Source organism: Camelus ferus, chromosome 12 (genome assembly GCF_009834535.1).
Source record: "Camelus ferus isolate YT-003-E chromosome 12, BCGSAC_Cfer_1.0, whole genome shotgun sequence".
NCBI classification, from domain to species: domain Eukaryota; kingdom Metazoa; phylum Chordata; class Mammalia; order Artiodactyla; family Camelidae; genus Camelus; species Camelus ferus.
Window position 1 is genome coordinate 20,411,039 of NC_045707.1, and position 23,893 is coordinate 20,434,931.

General features: G+C 46.5%; 2 protein-coding genes across 5 annotated transcripts in view; one reads left to right on the plus strand and one right to left on the minus strand.

Moving 5' to 3' along the window:
* The window catches only part of SARNP (SAP domain containing ribonucleoprotein), a 44,935-nt gene extending 30,793 nt beyond the window's left edge, over positions 1-14,142 (plus strand). The window contains exons 10-12 of one of the 2 annotated variants that reach the window (XR_001365287.2): positions 7,454-7,543; positions 9,700-9,866; positions 13,873-14,142. Coding sequence is in view for 1 of the 2 variants with exons in the window: in XM_006179810.3 (XP_006179872.1) it covers positions 7,454-7,543; positions 9,700-9,741 (132 nt within the window). In the remaining variant the exon portion in view is untranslated. Of the gene's footprint in view, positions 1-7,453; positions 7,544-9,699; positions 9,979-13,872 lie in introns of those variants that run through there. The other variant, XM_006179810.3, reaches the window with a different exon arrangement.
* The window catches only part of GDF11 (growth differentiation factor 11), a 29,127-nt gene extending 5,251 nt beyond the window's left edge, over positions 1-23,876 (minus strand). Inside the window, exons 1-4 of one of the 3 annotated variants that reach the window (XM_032493112.1) lie at positions 23,013-23,876; positions 17,719-18,116; positions 16,825-17,206; positions 3,278-4,205 (exon numbers count right to left, since the gene is read on the minus strand). In XM_032493112.1, coding sequence (XP_032349003.1) covers positions 16,826-17,206; positions 17,719-18,116; positions 23,013-23,463 — 1,230 coding nt within the window. In that variant the 5' untranslated portion in view covers positions 23,464-23,876 and the 3' untranslated portion in view covers positions 3,278-4,205; position 16,825. Of the gene's footprint in view, positions 1-3,277; positions 4,206-13,829; positions 17,207-17,718; positions 18,117-23,012 lie in introns of those variants that run through there. The other 2 variants (XM_032493113.1, XM_006179809.3) reach the window with 2 other exon arrangements.
* Positions 23,877-23,893: the final 17 nt, after the last annotated feature.

The following is a 23,893-nucleotide window of genomic DNA, read 5'->3' on the forward strand; positions in this document are numbered from 1 at the left end:
GTGCTTGAAACTAGTTGCCTCTCTCTTTTTCCCACACACCTGAGGTGTTCCCTGATCTTATTTTGACGTGTTATTCCTGTATTAAACTCCCCTGATAGAAGAGTCTGTTTCTCTATTTTAATTCTAGGAAGGCAGCCAGACAGATGTGTGCCTTTGAGCCAGCTGTGATGCCTTAGTAGCTTTCTTTTTCCCTTCACATCTTTGCAGCTGAGATAACCTGTTTGCAGAAAGCATAAGCTTTTTTGGAAGGCCCCCAGTGTTTTTGGGGGGAAATTGGAGTGGAATAGCAGCCTTATTTGGTCTTAACAAGAATTTTTTTCCCCCTATACTTTATCAAAGCCTTTTGCAGTTGTTCCTAACTACTGCTGCACCTAAGGGTCTTAGTGGTCCCTTACAGTTTCCTAGGTTCTACCTTTCGAGATTCAGATTTTTTAGGTTGAGGTGAAGCCAGAAATCTGCATTTTAAGATATTACAGGTGAAAAGAACCTATTTTCCTAGCGCTCATTATAAATCTCTGAATGCTCAGGTAACTATCGTCTTTCATTCTCTGTATATTTTCGTGAAGACAGAATTCACCTCCTCTTGAAAGTTTTTAGCTTCCCTCTACTGATTTCTTGACATTTCTGCCAAGCTCTGCATCACTTATCCTTAAAAGCAGCAGCTTCCTGGCTTTTAAGAGAGGGAGGTGGGGACTTTTAATAGAAACTTGATTTCCAAGTGTCTCAAGTGTGAAGCCTTCATTTCCTCCACCTTCCTTGCTTTGTCCTACAGTCAGCTAGAGCAAGACCGAGACGACCTCCTCTGGTGTTGGGGAAGAGTGGGGGTCGAGGGGAAAAGCTTGATGTGGATAAGAGAGAAAAAGTAATGGGAGCCAGTGACCCAGAAGAGTGTTTGGTTCTGAGCTGAGTATATATTGGGGCTTCAAATACTGTAAAGATAGAAGATGCAGTTCCTAGTGGTCTCTAATTTTGATGTAGTTTTACAGTTCCTGGTACCCTTGTGGCCCTAGAAAGTTGATTCTGATCTTAACAGTGTAAAGATTGTTGTGAGTAGGTAAGATTATTGTATTGGGAAGTATGTTATGTGTGTGTGCAGGAGTGTTAGAGTATTTCTTTACTATGTATATGTTAAGATGGCATACCCTCTGTTAGTCCAGTCCTTCACCTTTAGACTGTGCACTGGTTTCTAGGACCACCCCATGTTCTGTGATCTGGCTGGTGTAAAGGCTCAGGAGTAAACATGTTCAAATGAATTGCAGAAACTGGGGCAGGGAGGTGACAGCTGTGTGTTTAAGCATTGAAGTGTTTCTGAGAGAAAAACCATCAGTTGCTGTCGTTCACCCCGAGAGTATGAAATTGGAAGCCCACTTACCCTGGAGTGTTTCATAACCTTTACCTCTGGGAAGTCAAGGCCATGTCATTATTAATCTACCATCGCCTGAAAGCCCCCAGGCTCTGCTTTTCATCCTACCATCAGTCATGTGGCAGTGAAAGTCAGGAAAGTCATCATAAGGCCCCCTCTCTTCCTTTTTGCTTCACTCTTACATTCCCTTGGAAAATCAGATTGGCCTGAGAATTACTAACATCTTGGTATGGTAATTCATTTACAAAAGAGGGCAATTACTTGTTTATTTTTGCAAGCTGTGATCATCTTTAGCTCACTGTCAGCCTCTCTTCCATCACTCCAGGGAAAAGACTTCTGAGAAAATAACTGTTAAAGTGAGATGAATAAAGTGGCATGGTTTAGGTGCTGTTGGGAATATATATGAGACTTTTACATTGAACAGTGTTGGATGTGAATAGGAGCTCAGTCATTAAAACAGCTATAGCAGAAGGGCCAGTTCCAACTCAGTAGTACGTGAGCTTCCCTGAAATCCCCCTTTCTACTTGTGAGGATATCTCTGACTGAATTGTTTAGATTGGAATTTCTGCTCCTCACGTACAGTATAAGAAGGGATGATGAATGAGTGAGCTTGTTGTACTGACCAGGAAAAATACCTGACTTGGTTAATTCTTTTGATTTCCTGTGAGAATAGTGAGGATATCTCTTATTTGAATTTAGTAAATACTCTTGCTTTGTGTTTTGGGATTTACCAAGTTCAAATCCCCTAAATAAGCCTGGGTTACATTTGGGTCACTGTTTTGTTTCTCCTAGTTTCTCTTTATGATCCAGAGTGGGTGGCCCTGGTAGTAAGATTGAAGAAGGTGAACGCTTTAGCATACAACCTGTGGGGGTGCTAATTAAATCAAAGTGGGCTCCTTTTGGTGGCGCAAATAACCCTAGCACACTAAGCTTGCAGTGGTATTCTTTATTGTATTCAAGATAAAATTAGTAATTACTGTTTTTGAAAAATGTTCACTGGAATTTAAATCTTGGAGACACAAGTTGGGTTTGGAAGATAAAGCTGGAACTCCATTTTGGGTAGAGATTAATCCATGGTACTCTTTGCCATAATAAGAGGCAGTCACTTTAGAAAGTATCTATGATACACTGGCTGCCAGTTGTTGCAGCTGATCTTCCACTTGGGACTTAATTCCTGGCTACAGTGTATATGCCATGGAAACCATTGACAAGAGCCCTTAATTAAAAATTTCTAGCTATAACCTTGTATTTCTATCCCCTCTCTTTTTCCTTCTTGGGGCATTGAAGTTTCTTTAAATTAATCCAATTATATTTAGAGAGAAATAAGTTCTGAAACGGCCAGTAGCAATCCTGTGATTATCTGTACTTCATCTTGTCTTCTAAGCTTCTGCCTCTGGATCTGGGTGTTTGATCTCCATCTTTTGATCTCATGTTTCTCTCTCACTTCAACCTTTCTAATAGAAATATTTTCAAAACCACTTGACAGAGACAGGCCACACATTTTGCTCCAAACTTCGTAGTAGTCAATAGAAAGAAAAACACAGTTGTACTGTTTACAATGATTCACAGGGTTCAGAAGGTAAAAACTAACAAGTTGCTCAGCAAAAGTATAATTATTTGGGGTCTGGGAATGGGAAAGAAAATTTCCCCATGGGTCCCCATAATTCAGTAGTATAATGAACAGTGGCACACATCTGTATTGTAACTCAGTTGTGAATTCATAAGCCTCATGAGGTTAAGGATCTTTGTCTTATTCATATCTCTGTTCCTAGGACTGAAACAGTGCCTGACCCAAAGTAGACTCTCAGTGGATATTTGAATGACTAGTGAATGAATGATTTAATTTTATGATTTCAGTGTTACTGAAAATGTTGATAGAAACTGATGTGTAAATCAGTGAAAGCAATTCCCCAGGGGCCTTTAGAGTATCTAGGATTAGGTCTGCAGAGTTAGAGGCCAGATCTAGAAAGAGAAGATGGTTAATAGTACCTGGAGTTTTGTCCAGTTACTGTTCTGCTACATTGGAATGCTAAATCTAATTGTCTGTCATTTGCTCTGCAACTAAAGGGAATTTCCTTGTTGCCTTGGTAATGAGTATGATTCTTTGATGACTTCACTTCTAGTGTAGCAGAAGAATGAATGGCATTGTTAGCTGCAAAATTTTGTTGGTGGTCTCTGACTTTATTTCAAGGAACACGAGGAAGCAACAGAAATAATGGCTAACATTTATTGAATACTTGTATGATAGTTTCTGTGTACCAAGCACTTTCACACATGTAATTTGTATCTTGGGGCAGCCTGGAATGTCTCAGTCTTTTCCCTCAGCAGGTATCATTTTCCTTATATTGTCTGAGGATTTGCCAAATATGAAAGGGAAACAAGAAGAAAAGTGAAAGATATCTTCTGAAGGATACAGTTTAGAACTATCTTGTTCCATGATGAAAAATACAGTGATAGTGATTCATGGGGGTGTTTGTCTTTATTAAATATATATATCATGCTTTCTGTCCTGTGCTGCTTATATGGGCTCTCTCCTCTTCTGCACAATTCTCTTTCTCATTTTATCACCAAACTTTTGAAAAGAAAAGACAGTTACTGGGAGATGAGTGAAGATTGTGCTGAAACTATTGGCATCAGTCAGTTAGTTGGCTTGCTGTTTAAATCTTGAGTAAGAATGAGAGAAGTGAAGTATATGGATCAATCTGAATATCCAATGCCTGTGTTTAGTCATTGAGGACAGGTTTCTCTTCTGATTTTGGATGCAAGTTGTGTTTTGAGGAGTTTTCACTTGGTAGCAAATAAGGGCGCTTCAGATTCCAGCAGTGTTCTTCCCACATAGGGACTTGCAGGGGGAGAAGAAAGATTTGTTAGTGGTTGAAGTTTTGCAGGAGAGAAGTGGGGGAGGGATGAAGCAGAGGAAGGTTTGCAAATGCATATGACACTGAGTTAAAGGGGTCAGTGCTGCCTGCAGATGCACAACCCCATTTGTGCACTTGAGCATGGCCTGGGGGAGCATTGGCCTGATGAATGCACAGAGAGATGCGTTTTGATCGAGGTAATTTCCCTCAGAAATGGGTCTCACCATCCCATGAATCAAAACCTGTCAGCAAGGAGCTAAAGATGGAGTGAAGTTTATTGTATGTTTGTTTCCATGCGACACCGTCACGCTAGAAGGGTCAAGTGAGAGAGATCATTAGAACTGTGTTGATTTACTGGGCCTGTTGTGCACTTTCCCTGCAGGGCAATGAGGAAAGAGGCTTTAGGAGGGGAGCTGAGGGGCACTGGGTGGGGAGAGAAGGGCAGGCATGCACAAAATAAATAGAACTCCTATTGGTCTCTGCGGGTGAGAGGTGGGCAGGCTGTTCATAGTGGGTGGGGGGATCTGTATTGTTTGTTTTTTTTTCTCTCTAGAGCTTCTGGTAGGTTTGGAGCAGATGCTCTGCCTGGATCTCCAGGAGAGGCACCAAGGGATTTAAAAAGGAAGCTCATAGGGAAATCTCTGATACTAGCCTTAGTGGCTAGAGAAATATATCCACCTGACCCCACTTCCTCTTCTTTTCCTACTTCGTTCTTTCCTCACTTTTGAACTAAAAAAAAAACAAAAAACAAAAAAAAAAACAGGAAATTTAATTTAGAAGTGAAACTCTACATTTTAGGATGTAGCAAAGTAGAGAACCAGAGGGAAGGCTGTCCCACATATTCTAAATGGATCTAGGCTTTGTGATGAGATTTGTGAGGGAATGGCCCCATGGTTTGTGCTGAGAGAATGGCTAGGTTTCAGAAGTAGCATCTCCCTCTGTGATTTGAACTTGCTGATGTACCCCTAGCTGTGTACCCACTAGCACTGAAAAAAATACATAGTGGTAGTTGAGCAAGATACAGTCTAGTCCTACCTCTCCCTGAGAAGGGTATGGTATGCTCCTTTTATTCCCCCTGAAACTGTTTCTTGCTTGGCCTGGAGGCTTAATGAAAGGGAGGGCTTTCATTTAGAATATTCTATAGATGTTCTCATTTTGAAATTTCCATTTATATTTCTTAATCACTTTTATCTTAGTGGCGGTAGACAAAAATCAAGAAAACTTTCCCTAGTGACCTTGGTAAGGAAATAGTGAGGCCTGTGTTCATTGGAAATCCTAATTCTTTTCATAGATTTCAGCAGATGGAAGAGCCAATTAGCCAAAATTAGAAACAAATTCAGTTGTGAAAATGTTTAGTATGAGACTACTAATTGGAGTCCTTTCCCTTGATCCCTAGTTAGTTATAAAGTGGAGGCAAACAGTATAGTAGAGAAAGGATAGGATCCTAGCACTGACTCAAGTTATTTGAGAGATATGGAAATAGTGGAAGTAGTTGAAGTAGTTTGCAAGGATCCTTTAGTGATCCTTCCTCCCTTGGAAATTAAGCACTACTTCCATTCTGCTACTGTTCTTCCAAAGAAATGCTTATGTGAGATACTGGAGAATATGGTCAAGTTAAGAAAGTGGGTTCTTGAGTAAAATGTCTTGGGTTCCACTTGTGGCTCTTCCACTTACTATTTGTGAGATTTGGGCAAGATACTTAGTTTCTCTAAGGCTTAGTTTTCCTATCTATGAAATGATTTTATTCATAGTACCTATGTTTAAGATTGTTAAAACATAAATGAGATTAATATTATCATCATCATTATTTTAACTTACGATTATTAAAGACAAGAACTTCTTTTATTTTTTGGAACCTGGCTCAATGTTTTACAGTAGTTTAGAGTACATTAATTATGCTCCCACTATGGATTTGCTCATGGTTATAATGAAAAAGGCAGAAAAACTATGTAGGCAATATTCTATTCTAGTAATACACTATTAAGTGATAACTCCTGTATAGGAGTCTTCAGTCCTTGAATAGCCACCAACCTTTCTTAGCTCCTTTCTTCCTTGCTGGAAGGCAGGTGCAGTAAAAGGGAGAAAATGAACATGCTTCTCAAGTTGAAAGAGCTGAAGTAAGAACAGGAAAGTACTGCTGCCTGCTGTGTTCAGAGAGCAGGGCAGGTGGGCAGACTGAACGCAGAGGCTGTAGGGCCGCCCTGCTTTGGACCAGAAGGCGGCTCCCTGGTCGTCAGGGCAAAGGTAGCTCCTCGGCTGGAGTTGAGAGTAAAGGTATTTTAAACATTCCCATGTTTCTGTAGTTCTGTTTATTGCCTTTCCTTTTGGCTCTGGTTTTGGGGACACCCAGAAACTTGCCTACAGACTGCAGGAATATGAACTCCTTAGGGCTTTTTTGTTTTTTTTTAAATCCAGCTCAGGAGCACCACACAGAAGCTTGTTCAGAAGTCTGTTTGAGCCCTTTTGACCTGACCTGAGGGTAGTTATGTGTGTGTGGAGTGGAGTGGAGTGTCTCCTGGGAAAGCTTAGAGGATAGGATCTTTGTATACATCACACACATACACACACACACACACACTCTCTCTCTCTCTCTCTCTCTCTCTCTCTCTCTCTCTCTCTCTCTCTCGTTACGGGGCAGATACATGAGTCTTGGATGCTTGGAAAAGGTCCACAATATCTCTCTCAGAGAGATGACTGCCGCTGTTTCCTTATTTTAAAATCATTTCAAACTATTCAAAACTTTCTGTGACTTTGCTAGGTGTTCATAATGCTTAGCTTTCTTTGTAAGTTCTTCAGAAACACCACTCTGGCTCTCTTCCCCTTCCCTTGGCAAGTGAATGGAACATGTAAGCAGTGTTCAACAACTAATTTGGGTGCCTTCTACTAGCCTGCTCTCTGCAGGTGTTATTTAGTAAAGCCTCATTTTTCCGTGTCTCTGAATTACAAAAATTCCTTCAGCACAAAAGTTTGTTTGATGAGTATTTTTTACTGTTTTCTTGACTCTACTTGTCTAATGAGTATAGAGGCCCTACTTAAGATTGTTTTTAGTCATTCCAAGGACAATATGCTACATGCTAGCTTATTCCATTTTCTGTTCTTTATGTTTGTGTGATCCTTAGTTCTTGACACAAGCTTGGCTGGCATATTGTGACCAATAAGTTATAATTTCATTCCCATTTACCTTGTGAATGGAGGCTAGCTTGTTTTAACTCTTTTCTTTATGCCTGAACAGTCTGAGGATGACGAGAAGCTGAAAAAGAGGAAGGAGCGATTTGGGATTGTCACAAGTTCAGCTGGAACAGGAACCACAGAGGATACAGAGGTAAAATTTACTGAGAACTGCTTCCTAGAGCACTTGAAGGGAAAATAAGGGTGACAAACAGTGGAGAAACATTATTGTTTCTCTGGCTTACTTCTTAAGTGACCAGATGACAGGATCTTTTGTCCTTTGCTTAATATCTGTTTTCTGGGTAAAGTAGCCCCACAGGTAATTCACTGTTAGAGCTGATAAGCCTAGTAGGAAAGAGCACAAGATATGGAATCAGTTAAGCTTGGATTTGAAGAGTAGCTGTGGCACTTACATCACAGTATTACTTACAAGTTATGGTAGTTTTCTGCTTCAGTTTCATTATCTGGGAAGTGGCGATACTAAAACCTAGTTCAAAGTGGTATTTTAAGCATGAGATGATTCTATATAAAATGTTAGACACAGTGCCTGTCATCTTGTTAAGTATTCAGTAAGTAGCAATGTCTGTGATTATCTGCCAAGCATTTTCTTTGATCATTTAATGAAGGCCATGTCCAGCCCAGACACAAATACAGTTGTGCCTAACTGCCCTCTGGAATAGGAGAGTGGGCTCAAAGGAGACTTCATGTTCTTATCACTCTGTTTACAGATAGGCTCTAAAAATGAAAGAGTGGTTTACCCCTTTAAAAAAAAAAGACTTGTGTTCATCCGTATCTCAGCGTTCTTTGGAGTAACTCGCATTCACTGAGGCTCTGAGCATTGGCAGACTGCTCACAGCTCTCGGAGCTTTAACGGATGTTTAATGGATGATATTGATTTGCTGACTTGAGAATATCTATAATGGAGACGAGGTGTCACCTCAGGTATACATGAACAGTTGAAATAATGAATATGTTTAGAATTATAGAAAGTTAGATGGCAAGGAATTTGGAATGTTGCTTCTTCCATTTGATCCAGATTTACTTCTTTCCATCTACCTCTGGAGATGGCCTCTGAAAATCTATTACCTCATATACTCAAAATAATTATAGTCTCTTTATGAATAAATATCAAAAACAATCTTGTAATAAACACTGAAAATTTTAGAATCTGATCAGTTTACATTTTCCACTAGGGAAAAAACTAAAGTAGTTTGTATTCTTTGTGCTACTAATTCAGGATAAAGCATTGCATGGTGTAAGTAAATGTAGCTGATACTTGCCAGCATGAGCTAGAAGTAAACTTAGGCTTATTTTAATTCTAGTTAAAAATTACTCCCTCTTTGCCAGGGAATCCATTGCTAAACCAGGAGTGCTCACTAAATTGGTAAATTTGGCCTCCAAGATAAGGCAGGTGAGGATTTTGTGGGGTGGAAAGGAATAGTAGCTTTTTGGGGGCGAGTAAGTGTATGTAAGGGAGTAGTAACTTCTGAGGCTGATGGAGTTTACATGAACTTTTGATTCCAGAGAATTGTGTAAGTGATGCAGGCGGAGTGCACTGGGCTTACATGTACTCATCCTTTCTTTTTAATCTAAATTAAATGAGTCCCCTCTTTGCTTTGGGGCAGTGGTTGGAGTGAGGATGGACTCAATTCTGTTTTGTGAGTCACTCCCAGAGCAAAAATACCTTTCTCTTTCTCCCCTCTACACATTGTATGCCCTCCAATGCTGCCATCCTTAAGAGATCCATGTTTGGCCTCTTCACTGCGCCTCCCCCTTCCCTGAATTTACTCTGTTGGCACTGAAAATTTATATGCCTCTCTGTGGATTGGGAGGCCTGAGGAATAGTTGCTGATTGGGCATAACAGCCCAGAATGGCATCCCCCATCACCTTCTCCGTGACATAACATTGGCCGACCTTTTGTTCTTTGAAATCTCCCATCTCTCCACTGACTGGAAGACTTTCCCTAGCCTGTTAAGGTCCCATTGTTTCCAAGCTAACTTTCTATAAGGCCGAGTGGCCCTCTCTCCTTTAGGAGTCTTTCTGTTTTCTATGACTGTTCTTCTCTCCCTCCCACCCCCTGCTCCCCACAGTCTTCTCTTTACCCTCCTTTTCCACCAGACCTCCCCAGCTCTGGATAACTAACTGGATAACTGAAGAGAGTCAGACATTAAATCTCTGGCCGCCAAGCTTAAGCTCGGCCTGCCTTCCTTCTTGGACCTTGTGACAGTCCATGAGGGTTTAGGCTAAAGCCAGGAACCCAGGCCACTGTGTCTTGCAATCTTAATTTTTTTCTTGCTTTTTCCTTACAGGCAAAGAAGAGGAAAAGAGCAGAGCGCTTTGGGATTGCCTGATCAAAAGCTCTTGATGCTTTCTGTTCTCTGGTGGTTTCCATCTCTGACTCTTCCTGGTCACATGTATGCCTAAATGCAGTCATGTGCTGAGGTCCTGCCTCGCAGTGAGGGAGCATGTACCCCAGGTACATCTGTGAACTTCAGCAATTTGACTTATTGCTGTTCCAACTTTTAGGTTGTTGTTGTTGTGTTATTGTTTTTTAATTATTATTTTGCTTGTTAATAAAAAAAAAAAAACAGAAAAAAGAACAATGTGTTTTATCAGGTGCTCCTTTTGAGTTCTTAGAGCCAGATTAGACCAGATAAGGGGAGCTTCAGGGGTAAACACTATAGAGAATTAGCCGTAATGCCTTTATCCTTTACAAAGGAGAACAAGGAAAAGGATTGAGTCTATCCCTTTAAGCCTGTTTATTCCCTTCTCTCATACTCACAGGCATCCTTTTACCTCTTTATTCTCCATGAAGAGGCCAGGTTTCATCCTGAATCTTTGCTTTAGCAGGTTGGCCTGACCCATTGGGATAAAACTGTGGGTTTTAGGAGGTGCAAAGGATATAAATACAAGGGCTAGTGATTGGTAGTCTATTATGGAATGGAGTCCAGAGTCCCTATTATCCCCATTTTCAAGAGTGCTGCAGCCAGTATGTGGGACCTACCCTGTTGGTTATGCAGTTCAGGGAAGCAGATAGGCTGGGTACCCCTCAGAACTGGAAGAAAATACAGGGATTCAAAGTATGACAGGATGTCAGAGGTGTTAAGCGTTAGTACCTAGATCCTTGGGAACATAAGTTGTGGACTAGAGGCTTCTATTTTTTAATCAAGCCTTGTGCTAGTTTAGTTTGTCTTCTTCTGTTGCAGAAATACCCTTCTGCAGTTTTGGTGGTAGTGTTTCTCAAATACTACTAAAATCCATTTTCTCTGCTGAGCCTCCTACTTAGAAAGGTTTGGCTCTCCGTAAGCAGACTGCTTGTTTGCATTTAAAGTTTCATATAGATCTGAGACGTGCTGCTTAATCTTTTTGGATTTGTTGGTATGGAGTTTCTCCTCTTAATCTTTATTTCTGTACAGCTATATAAGGTTGGGTTTTATTCGGGTTTTTTGATAATAAAACTTAAGAACCTGGCACCTTACTGGAAGACCTTGGTACCGTGATCAGATCCCATGTTGCTGTGGTGTAATTCCTTGTTCCCATTTCTACTAACACCTCTGTCTGGCTTTGTGATTAATAGAAAGGTAATGATTTGATCCCCTTCCTAATGATCTCTTTCCACAAAGTCCCTTTGTTTGCTAGAGGACAAGGACCTAAGTTTAGATGCCTAAGAATACACTGTCTTGGAGAACATATCCAGAGATTGCCTGTTTGTCCACTGGTTGTGAATTTTGCCCCATTCTGAGACTTTGGAGAAAGGAACAAAAGGGAACACTGGTTAAACTTCTTCCTTCTCTTTCTCTGGCCTCTACTGTCGGCCTCCCTTTTCTTTTCTCCAGGCCCTGATCTTGAATTTAGCTTTTCCCCTCTTACTCTGTCTCTCTGAAAACAGAACCAGAGAGAATTCGTTCAGTTTTGTAGCTTTAGAGAGTTTATATATTCAGTAAGGGTTTTCTACCCAAAATAAGAAATAGGTAAAGGAATGGAGTAGATGCTGATAATGGAGTGGAGTACTAGGTCCTTCAGAAGTTTTCTTCACTTTGTTTCCTTATCCTCTATAATGTTCCAGATAGTTATTCAACCTCCCTATCCCCACCCCGAGGATTCTCTTCCTGAAGCCTAATCATTCTTTTCCCCACTCAACTCACTTTTCCCATTTCTTTAATACAATGTTTCTCAGTTTGTGTGGATTTTTTACTAACCCTTTTCATCCTGTTCCAGCAGCTATTCTTATGTTGGTCAGGAGTCTCACCTCCAAGCCTGATCACCAAATCCTCTTCCTGTCTCATTGTAACCATTCCACACATACTTGTTGAGCAGGAATAGTTCAGGATGCCTATGTCTTTTACTAATTCAATCTTAAAATGGTAAGTCCCTTGAAAGGCAAAACAGATATCCATGCTTACAATTCTTTATCTGAGATCCAAGTACCCTTCCTTCCTATCCCCGAGTCTCTTTAGTGTAGCTAATCCAGGATCCAGATGTAGTTAGCCAACCCCAGTCTTCTTTCCCCTGTCCTGAGGCTGTGACATTCTCTGCATACCTGGAAGCTCTTAATGAGGGAGTCTATAAAAGATGCTGGAGGGAACCAGTTTCCTCCGCTGTAAATCTGCACCTTTTTATGGTTCTCTAGGATCATTCTCTTTTTCTCTACCATCACTCTAAACTGCCCTTCCCCCTCCGCAAATCCTGGGAACTTGTGAAGACACAAGGCTAGAAGCTTCTTTGGGGGGTGAGGGCTGTAAGGAAGGAAGATGTGAATAAGAGCAGGACTTCTTGGTGTTGAGGTTGAGTCCTGTTGTCATATCTGACATGAGAAACAGATGAGGGGAAAGGAAGGAACTTACACAAATAAGGGAGAAGAACGGTTTTTCCCTTTTATAAGGGCCTCTGACGATTGGAATTCTCCAGAATCTAATCTCCCACTCTTGCTACATGTCCACACTCCTCTTGTTTCTCCTTTCAAAGGGACTAAAAATGTCAGACTTCACAACTTTGGGGACCCTTTGAGCCCGAAGTGCTCCCAGCTTTCTCTTTGTTTTCCTTTCTCAGTTGTCCCTGCCTTTCGTTTTTCTAACCTCTCAGATCACTGTTAATAGGTAAGTAACAATGAAATACTGTATTGCAACTCTTTTGGTGTAATTCCTTGTTCTACCACACTAGCTCAGCTGGTTCCCAGACTCTGTGCCAAGAGCAACCCTATTGTGAAGATTGCTGTGAGAATTGACACTATCATATTATGTACTGAGCACAGTTTGCTTAACATAGCTTGAATAGTAATCTTTCCATAAATATTAGCTCCTAATTTTACGAGGTGATTTACAGTGGAAACATTCTTTTCCCTGAGTAGAGTCCAGCTAGAAGAAAGGGGGCTGAGTGGACTAGTTTGAGAGTGTGTATGTGTATGCTTACTGCAGGTGCTGGTGCATTTGGAGGTTAGAGATATGGGAGGAGTCCCAGTTGCTCCCTTAACCCCAGCTCACGTTGTGGCCAGGGGCATTGACTTCCCTCTTCTGCATGACCACACACCAGAAGCTATAAATGCCACTGCCTGTTGGTTCCTAGCTTCCTGACATGGGCAAAGACAGTATAGGATAGCTATTCATGCATTGAGTTGCAGGAAGTCATCTTGCAGTCTCTTCTGGGTGTCCTCTCAATGTAGGAAACAATAAGCAGTTGGGGGGCAGGGACCTATTTTTAGCTCAGGACAAAAGGTAGGGAGAAATGTGGGTAAAGCACTTCCTTGGGGGGACAATACAATATGTGGCACTCCTGTCCTCCCTCAACCTCAGTCTTGTAGTTGGTCTGAGGTGGGGTCAGTCTACTGAGAAAACTGACAGGACAGAGAAAGCATGGTTGCACTTGAGCCGTCAGTGGCCCTGTCCCCCATCTGGATCAGATTGATGTCACAGGAACTTTCCTTTGTTTCCAGATATGAGTTAGGCAAGATTCCTTTGCTATCCCCAACTCTTTAGGCCCTAGGCAGACGTTTTTATGGTGGAATCAATATTTGAGATGCTTAACCACTCTTGGTACACTGGCAAGTTGAATGTTGGTTTGGTTTGAGGATTTTGTTGAAGAAACCTTAAGATCAGGGAACTGCAGGAGAATAGGGTAGACATTAGCTAGGTCATCTCAAGAGAACTTTTAGATCTTCTGTTCTGTGGAGGCTGAGAGAGGGTTTTTGTAATCTTTGAGACAGTTTAGGATTAAGTCTCCAAAGAAGAGTTGTTCTAAGTCCCTTCTCTTTCCTGTCCCTTGCCCAACCTCCCTTGGGCTGCACATCCCATCCCTCATCCTAGGTGCCCTCAGTGTTTTCCGTTGCTTCAGAGACCCCATCTTCTTAGTCCTTGAACATAGGGTTTCATTCTCTCTCAGATCGTCTGCTTCCTGGTCTCCAAGGTGTAAATGTGGCGCTTGATTAGGGAGAAGAGCTCATCACTGAATTCTAAACTCTTTGACTGCTTTTATTTTTCTTTTTTCAGGTTCAAGTGCTGGATTGTGTCATGTGACCATCCCAAAACTCAGAGCACCCTATGGCCATCTTTGTCCTCTGTCACATAACTTGAAAACTGCCTGATGGCCTTTTTGCAGTGGTTCCCTCCAGGAAGCCTTGGTCTCAGTGAAGAAGTCCTTTCCCGGCATTCCAGTGCCCCTGTCAGCCCCATACTCCTCAGACACCCTTAACAAACAAAGGCAATCACGCACATGGTGTAACAAATACACAAAGTAAATAATAATTACACTAATTTTGATCGGAGGGGCACTGACCATGTCCATACACATCATAAGGTGGGAGATGGGGGGGTGGTTGCTGGGCTGTGCCCCCAGGCTTCTTTACCTCATGCCTCTTTGGGGGTGGGGAGGACCAGGGGAATGAGACTTCAACTCATAGATATATGTTCATAGAGAAAGACCCCCCCAAAGGTCTTTATTTGGTGATACTAAAGGGTCATATTCTAAGTGTCCCCCAAGTCTAATGCCCCAGCTCTCTAGAATTTGTAGAGGGAAGTCACCCGATGCCTGTTGCCCAGCCCCCACCCTGTGCCAACATGAAGAGACATGGGCATTTGACCTTGGAGGAGGCATCTTCTGTTCTTCACTTTCACTTCTCTCCCTCTCCTTCCACCAAGGAAACGTGGATGGTGTTGATGGTCAGGTGTATCTTGCTCTCCAAGATTGGGGCAGAAGGAAGGATGAAGAACAGGGCCAGAAAGGAGAGGCTGGGGTTAGCATAGCTGCTATATGGGCAGAGGTGAGTTAAAATGCTTAACAGCCCTTGCCCATTCCTATACCGAAATAATTCATCTTACTTTTTCACTGTGGGGATGGGAATAAGATGCCAAAACTCACCAGCATCACCTTTCCAAGGGTGGTCACATACCTTTGCCCCTTCTACCAGCTGGACCAGTCAGGAAAGTCATGCTCTTGGGAAGAACAAGCCTTCCAGGTCAGCTCTCCAGCTTGGACTTGAGTTTAGTTCAGTACTGTTTGCATCAAAGCCGTAACTGTTGGCTCTAATTAGAGTGACAATTTTGCTGAAGGTCCTTTTCCCCTCCTCTCCTGATATCCTCTAGGCTTTTGCCCGGAGCCAAGAGGTCTGGTGGTGAGGTATGAATAGGGTGCAGATCAGGAGATTCTCAGCTCCTTGGCTTCAGGCACTGTCCAGCTGGGAGGCAGAGGGGAACTTGTACTCGGAAGCCTGTGACTCCTCTAAGCCTCACATCTCTTCACCACTACTCTGGTGCCCTGGTTATCTGTCCCACAGCGAGAGGTATTTTATGTCCATAAAGTGCCCGTGGTAAGTGCTCAGAATTCATCTCTTGGCTGTGGCGGGTGCTGCTAGTTCTCATTCCATCGAGGGGAAGAAACTGAGGCACAGTGAGTCCAGAGGAGGGTGGGTCAGGATTGTGGAAGGAATGAATAGGCCCAGCTAGTGACTTGGAGTGGCAACCAGTCCCTGCCTGCTTCCTAGCCTTCCAAACCAGGGAGTCTCCATCCTTCCCATCTGCTCTAACTGGCCTTGTCAGATGCTTTTCCCTACTGTATTGTCCCCTCCCTGCTGCCAGGTACTGCTAGATTCCAAAAAATAAAAGATAAAAATAATTATAGACACTCTGCTCCCTTGTTCTCCCCTCTTCCACCCTGAGCTTTGGGTTGGGGGACTAAAATGTCCCCCCTCCAGAATCCCTTCCACCTTGGTCTGCCGGCTCTATTCCCTAGCCCAGAGCAGTGATTTGGATTCAAACGCCCTGTTACCTTCAGCCTCCTTACTACTACTTTCTTGACCCCTCCTAATGCTGCCCAGACTAGGGGACTCTGGGCTTTCTACTCTTCTTTTTATTGACCTGAAGATAAAGGCTGGCAGCAGAGGCATTCCACAGGCTCTTTGGTCTCTCTCTTAGCTGGGGGGAATTTGGGCATGAGTAGGCCACACCTCTGCCTAAATAAGTCAGTACTATGAGGGTGGACCTGAGGGTTAGTTTAGTGGCTCTCATACGGATCCTGGATGTTGAGCCCCACTCCCCCCACCCCTCCAGCTCCTAAACCCCAACCCTCCTCCTGTTTCTGTGACTGCTGGAATTCAGTTCAACCCACTTGGCTCAGGAAGGTTTTAAGTAGGGTGACTTGGGGTTGGGAACTTCATGTGTCAGCCCTCTTGCCCTCTACTCCCATTCTCAACCCTGGAGGCTTCAAACAAGTGCTTAAGTAGATGGGTACTGAGGGAGAACAGGGTTTGGGGAATAAGGGACAAATGGGGCACCGTGGGCAGGGGCCCTTCTATTTCAGTAAAGCCAAATACCAAAAAAGGAAAAGTCACAATAAATAAATAAATAAAATTCCAAAATCCTCCCTTTGCCCCTGCCCTCGCTTCCCTTCCCCCAGCCACTGCTGGAGAGAGAAAGGGAAGAAGCTAAGAATGAATTTTGATTTCTTCTCCTACTGAGAATGGTAGTCAGGGGATCTCCCCAAACCATACCAAGCCCCTCACCTTGCCAGTGGAAGAAAGGAGGCTTGGTGTGGGGCTTTCTCTTAAAACTCCATTTCGGTTTCTCTCTCTATCTCTGCCTTAGTCTCTGTCTCTTCTGCATCTCTATCCTTTTGCCTTCTCACTGCTGCTCTTTTTGTTCCTCTGTCTCTATCCCTCTGCTCTACCTTTGTCTCTACGTCTCTCTGTCTTCTTGCCAAACGTTCTCACCTCAAACCTCTAACACTCCCCACCTGACCATGCCCCCTCCTCTTCCCCTTTTCCCCCAAACCCCTCACCCCTCAATCCCCCACCTGCCTCCCTCTGTTGTATTGCACACTGCTTGGGCAGGGAACAAGGTGTGATGTTCATGGGAAGAGGTGGAGGGAGCTCTTGGGCCTGGGGGCATGGGGGTCAGGGCTGAGGGTTCGAGGGGTAGGGTCTGTGAGGGAGGCATCCTATCCCCCACCTTAGGAGCAGCCACAGCGATCAACCACCATGCCAGGGATCTTGCCGTAGATAATCTGCTGCTTGTCATTGAAGTAGAGCATGTTGATTGGGGACATCTTGGTGGGGGTACAGCAGGGCCCAGCAGAGCCTCTTGGATTAGCCTGTTGCACCAAGTGGGTGTGTGGATACTTTTGCATGAACATGTACTCGCACTGGCCGGAGCAGTAGTTGGCCTTGTAGCGTTTAGGTGCAATGATCCAGTCCCAGCCAAAAGCCTCGAAGTCCACTGTGAGGGGATAGCGGCAGCAGCGGGACTCGCTTGAGTGCTCATCGCAGTCCAGGCCCAGGTTCCGCCGGGACCGTTTTGTGTTCTCTAGGACTCGAAGCTCCATGAAAGGGTGCTGGGGGTGAGGGAGAGGAGAAAGAGATGTGACATATTCCCCAAGAGCTCCTACTCCCTGTTCCTTTCTCACCTGCCCCTCAACAGGAGTATCAGAAACGGAGACTGTTAGCCTTTCCCCTGCTCCCATCCCCAGCCCGTCTTCTGCCCACTCTTCCTGCCAGCTAGCCATCTCTCCCTCAATTCACCTTCCCTAATTCTCCCTCTCCTGGCAACCTGACCCTCATCAGCCCCTGGCCCAAGGTCTCAACAACAGCCCATCTCTGTGTTTCCACTAATCTATTAACACACCACCCCAAATCCAGTTTCCAGCTGTTGCCTGCCTTGGATCTTTGAAAAGTGATTAGCACCCCATCACTACCACCTAATTGCTCCTCTAGAATCAGCTCTGGAACCTAGAAAAATAATATTGGTCCTCAGCCCCCTTTACATTCCTGGTCTACCTTTTCCAACATCCCACCTCCTCAGGGCCAGGTTATATATATCTGCCAGTATCTCAGGCTCCCTGCTCACCAGCCCCTCAGCTCCTGGCCCCAGGGAAGTGACAGCCAGGTCTGTGCCACTGGGATCAAAGGCGTTGATCTCGATGCCCCAGTTGCTCTGTGGCTGGCGGAACCAGCTGTGTAGCACTTGCTTGAAGTCGATGCTTTGCCAGTGGCCGGAGCGTGAGTGCAGGTCAATTTTGAGTGAGCGGATTCGGATGTGACGCCGGCCTCCGCCCCCTCCCCCTGCAGTCCCTTCCCCAGTTAGGGGTTTCAGTCGCAAGATCTGCAGGTAGACTGTGGCTGGGCGGGGCACAGGCCGTAGATACACCCACAGCTGGGCCTTCAGTACCTTTGTGAACATCACCTTGGGGCTGAAGTGGAAATGGCAACAGAGAGGGCTGCCATCCGTCTGTACCGCAGGGTCCGCTGAAAAGAAAGGGCACAGCATGAGTGAAGAGTGTGGAGGGGTCAGCAGCTGTTGTGGGCACTGGCAATCCCTTCAGCCTGTTTTCGAGTTCTTACCCCTCTCTCTTGCCTGTTTTGTTGACTGCAGTGTCACTGGTACCCAGAACCCCCCTCGCTCTTTCCCTATAAGATGGTTCTTTCAGGCCTTACTGATCTGTACCCCTTCCTTACCCTGCTTGCCCTAATGCATGAGTTCCCTTCTACCAGATAACCTGCAAAGACGGTTATTAGGGAATTCCTCAACCTGTAGCCTCTCCTTCCTCCAGCTTTCCCCAGCATGTAGGGCTTCAACTTTTCCTGAACCTTTGATGCTCTTCATGGAAGCCAAACCTCATATCACACCTGCTGTCCTCAGGTCACCTTGCCCCGTTTCTGCTCTGTTTTGTCTGGTGGCCGAGTGGATCCTGGCACAGCCCCCCCCCCCCCCCGCAAAGCAGATGGCCTCAAAGAATGGATAATCCAGGGTCCAGATAGGGAGCAGGGGCCAAATTTATTCCATGAAGTAAGCCAGAATTCAGATCTAGGCTTCTGGCATCATTCCCACTAGAAACCACACACCCAAAAGTATGGAATACTCAAGCACTCATGCATCTGACTCTTCACTTCTTTGACCCTCAGCTGCTTCCGCAGCATCACCATCACTGCCTCCACTTTTAAGGGAGGAAAAACTGCCTCCCGGGGTTTTTTCTCATACTTCCCTGGAGCATCGGAAATAATAGTCAACACACCACGTCAGATGTAATCACTCTTCTTTTCTCCTCTGAGCTTCCTTTGGTTTCTTAGTCCAGTGCCAATAAGTCTTTACAAAGGTTTAACATCCCAATTTTACATTTTGGCCCATTTCCCCTTGTTCTGGACCATAAATTGACCCTTCTTGGGTTTAAAGGATGATTCTCCATATCTGCCGCTGCTTCCATTTCAGCTCCTCTCAGTTCCCCTTTCTAATTTCTTAAATTAGTTGGGAATGCCCTAAGTCATGTTTCCATTGGATAGGAATATCCATTTTTACGCTAAACAGGAAGAATCAGGAATGAGCTTCCAGAGCCATGTAAGTATGATCAGGAAGTCCAGGCCCTTATGTGTCTGTCATACCCTGGTCTTGAGTTCTGCAAAATCACAGATAATTTAGCATCTGTTGTCTCCCGTCAGCATTCCCCAACCCCCACCGGAAGAAAGGGAAGACACTCCAATTTAAATGGAAGGAAAGTGCTTAATGATCTTCATATATTCAGGACACAAGACACAAAGTTCCTCTGCAGCTTTCTTTCCCCTTGGTTTTTCTCTGAAGCCCCAGGGCACTGATAGTCCTCCCGATTATTTTAACTCTGGCTGGAGCTGCAATGGGGTAAGGTTTACGGAGTGGAGATTTGGGGATTAGGAGTCTCTGGGGCAAGGTAGTCGCTGGTGAGATGGAGAGTGATAGCAACAATTCGAACAGTGTGCTATACCTAATTTCAGCACAGAGATTGTTTTATTTTCCTGCCTGTCTTCACCATTAGGTGCTAATCTTGCTGAAAGTGGACACTGTGTCAGTACTATTTCTGTTTTGCTCACCATTGCAGCCTTACTGCCTCCCATAATACCAGGGAGTGCTAAGTAAGTGCATGCTGAGTTAACTCCCTAAACTCCCAGTCTTAAATTATATAGGCAAGTGTCTGAAAGTTCTTCCTGGCATCTAAGCACTGTTCTTTGACTGCAGTTGAAGTGGGTTTTATCACTGTCTGCCATATTATTCAGTGTCTGACCTCACTCACCAGACTTCTCAGTGATACAGATAATAATACTTGCTTCATAGGAGTGCTGAGCATTAAATAAAGAATTTGAAAATAGTAGTAGTTTCTCAGTAAGTGTTGGTTTATTATTAGTTTTCTAAACTCTAAACATATTTCCCTACCTAAACCTGCCCAAGGCTTAGGGATGGGGGACTGGGCGCCAGTCTTTGGTTCCTTCAGGCAGGTCCCATCCTCACCCCTAGGAATCACCATACACTTCTCACCCAGTGGATATGAGGACAGTTGGTACTATAAGGGGACAGGATGAAGACATATGGAGGAAGAAAAGGGAAAGCAGAAGAGACAGGGGAGAGACTGAAGATGGCAAGGAAGATAAGAATAGAGAAAAGATTTTAGAGATGGGGGTAGGTTAGAAGAGAGAGGCAGTGAAATGGAGGCGAGAAGGAAGAGAGAGGGGAAGATCATGGCAGAGAGAGAAGAAATAAGTTTGGGAGCTGGAGAACACCAGGAGAGAAGGAGGGACGCAAAAGGAGTGGGTGGGGGTTAAGAAGCCAAAAGAAGGGAGGTAGCTAAGCCTAGTGGGAAAAAGAGAAAGGATAGAAGGATACAGAGGAAGGAACAAAGGAGAAGCAGGTAGAGCCACAGAGGAACAAGAGGCTTGAGAGAGTCCCCAACACACACATAGGCCCAGCTCCCAAGGGGAGGGGAAGGAGCCACATCTGTGTTGGATTGATCGGGTTGGTGGCAGGCAGCAGGTCAGGTTTAGTAGGCGGCTGTGGTCTGGAGAGAGGTCATTGCACTATTTTCAGCAAAAGCCCAACCCCCTCCCTGCTCACCACCTCCTCCTCCCCCCACCCCGCCACCCCCAAACACCAAACACACTTTCCTCACCCTGGCTGGAAGGCCTAGGGGCAGGAGGTTGGGCTGAGAGGGCAGGGGCCTCTTGGTGTAAGGAAGAGAGAGAAACTGAGGGGCTGGGCTTGGCTCCCAGAAGGGCAAGGGGGCTGGGTTCCCAGGATGAAGGCTGGGGTGGGAGAGCCCGAGAGGGTGGAGGGAACTAGGGCAGGCACTGCAGCCCAGGAGAGGTGGGGGCTGGGGTCCAGGGTTGAGGGCTGGGGGAGGGGAAGAAGGGGGAGGGGAGCGGAGGCCATCTCTGCTGACAAACACCTCCCCCGATTAGCAGAGCACAAGTCTCTTATTAAAGCGGGTCCCTGGGGATTAGACTATAAAAGTCTCTTTTTCCTTTTCCCCTCTCTCCCTCCCCTTCCCTCTGCTCCCCCTCCCTCTCTTAAGAGCTCAGCTTAGCTCTTAAAGGGGACGCACAATACCTGGCTGGAGACCCAGTTCCCTAGTTATCCAAGTCCTGGGGTGGCAAGAGGGTAGAAGTTGGGGTGGAATCCCATCTACTGGTGTCCTTCCCTGTCCTGTCCACCCCCTACGTCTAACCTGCACTTCCCAAACTGTGCGTGTGGTGTCTGTTCCTTCCTGCATCTGCATTACCAGGGCTAACTCTGGGCTTAGGCCTATTGGTTAAGAGATGCTAGGGACAGAACGAGGCAGGGGGAAGCCCACAGCTCCATCACTCATTCTGGAAAGCCTCTCTCACACACTCCACCACATAGACCAAAGTATCGTTTTTTCTGTATCCTTCATCTTCCTCTAGCAAACTCTTCTTCAGAATTCCTCTACCACTGTTTCTAACTCTGTTATAATTCCCCACCCCCAACCCTGCCCTCTGTCAGTCTCAGACTGACCCCAGCATCTATAAAGCAGAAGCCTTAAGAACAGAAGGGAGACTGAGGAACCCAAGACCAGATCCCAGGCCTTCCCACCCCCAACCCCAGGTTAGTTTACTAGTCCTTTGAGTATTCTTTTCTTTACAGCCCTGACCAAGCACTGTGGAGTTAGCTTTGCAGAAAAACTGGTGGCAGTGTGAGGCACTCAGCCTCCCAGATGCACACCTGGGTTCCAGTGCCTCTCCCTTGGGGGTGGGCCACTAGGACTCCCCTAGGCCCCCAGCTTTTTATGACCCATCTGCCAATAAACCAGTCTCCCCCTCTTCTGTTCAGAGCCATAAAACCAAACAGTGGAGGGGGGGGGCGGCGACTTTGCCAAACCACTAGGGAATAAGAGAGGGCCTGGTTCCCTGGAGTTGTTGGGGGTTGGGGGAGACTTCAGTGGGGGAGGGGAAAAGGGAGTCATTTGACCTTAGGGAGAGCTGGGGGGTTTGGGTGTATGTGTCGGGGAGTGTTGGCCTGGATTTTCCAGGCCATAAAATTTCAAAGCAGCTCAAGTCTATTAACATGTTCATCTTCCGTTTGGCCAGGAGCTAGGATGCCTGGGTTTCCCCTGCCTCCCATCTACCTCTTTCTTTTTCTCCCTAAGTGTTCCTCTCTCTCCTCAAGCCTGGTTGCGGGTAGGGGCGGGTGAATATGGGATACAACACTAAGGTTTGAACAGTTAAACGGGTACCCTTATCCCCAGCGCAATGGAGTTGAGTTCTTTGAGCTCGGTCAGTAAGAGAAGGCACAGCTTTTCCAGCCCCTTGAGAGACCCGATGTCAAAAGGGCTCTGGGATCTCGTCCCCGGGAGAGGGAGAGGGGCACTTGATTTTCTGCAGCCCCGGGGGCGCGTTGCGAAGCCCAAGGTGGAAGGAGTGGAGAGTTGGTGCCAGGGCCATTGGGTAGCGGAGAGCACTGCAACCTGGCTAGAACTGCGGGGGTCCCGAAGCCTCCCGATTCTGTTCTCCAGCCTCTCCACCAAGGCCCTTCAGGACTGAGTTGCTGCCCCTTCCCCTCCGCTGCAGGCGGACCCTTGCTTCCCCAGAATCCCCGCAACACCGGTCTTTTCTGCACACCCAGGGTGGGAGTCGGTATCTCGCAATCCTTTCCGTTTGCCCCCTCACCTCCAAGGACGGGGCGTGTACACAACTCTGCAGCCCATCTCCACAGCTCGAAAAACTTCTGCGGAACAGCCCCCGCCCCCCAATTCATCAAGTTTTCGCCGAAAAGCCTTTCCGGACGGAGCAGCCAGGAGCGCCCCGCATCAGAGAGGGAGGCGCTCACTTTCCCCGAGCGGGAGCTGGAGCCCGCACCCCACCGCTCATGTCCCACCAACCACTTACTCTCTTGGGCCATGCTAATGACAGTCTCGGTGGTGGCGTGGTACTCGTCCTCCTCCAAGAAGTCCTCGGGCTGCAGCGCGTCGCCCTGGAAGTCGTGCAGGTCCAGGATCTGCTGCAGCGGCGGCGCCTTGGGCAGCAGCTGCTTCACCACCTCGCGGCTGATGTTGGGCGCCTCCTTGAGCCGCAGTTTGCTCAAGATCTGCGACTTGATGCTCTCCAGGCGCAGCTCGCGGCTATGCTGCCGCCAGACGCACACGGGGCAGCCGTCGGGCTCGGGCGCCACGGACGGGGCCGGCCGGCTCGAGCGCTCCCCCCCGGCCCCCGCCGCCGCCGCCACCGCCGCCGCCGCCGCCGCCGCCGCCGCCGCGGGGCCCTCGGCCGCCTCCCCCCGGGGCCGCAGCTCCAGGGCGAGGAGCAGGAAGCCCAGCAGCAGCGGGGCCGCGAGCACCATGCTGGAGGGGAGGGGAGGGAGGACTGGGGGGCGGGGACGCCGGAGTCCCGCGGGGAGGGGGCGGAGGGAGGAGGGAGGGAGGAGGAGGGGGTCCGGGCGCCGCGGGATTGGGGGCTGCCCGGCCGAGGGGGGGCCGGGGGGGCCGGGGGCGGCGGGCGCGCGGGCGGGGCGGGCGGGCGGCCGGGGCGGGCGGCTGGGGGGGCCCGAGCCCGGGCCTGGCCCTTTATAGCCCCGGCCCCCGTGTCGTCAGCGGCCGCGATTGGCTGCGGAGCCAACAAAAGAGGCAGCGCTGTCATCCGAGGCGAGAGAGGGAGCCGGAGAGAGCCGAGGAAGAGAGAGAGAGGGAGGGAGCGAGGGCCCAGAGAGATGGAGAGACAGAGATATTGGGGTGGGGGAGAAGAGGGGACAGATAGACAAAGTCAGAGTCAGA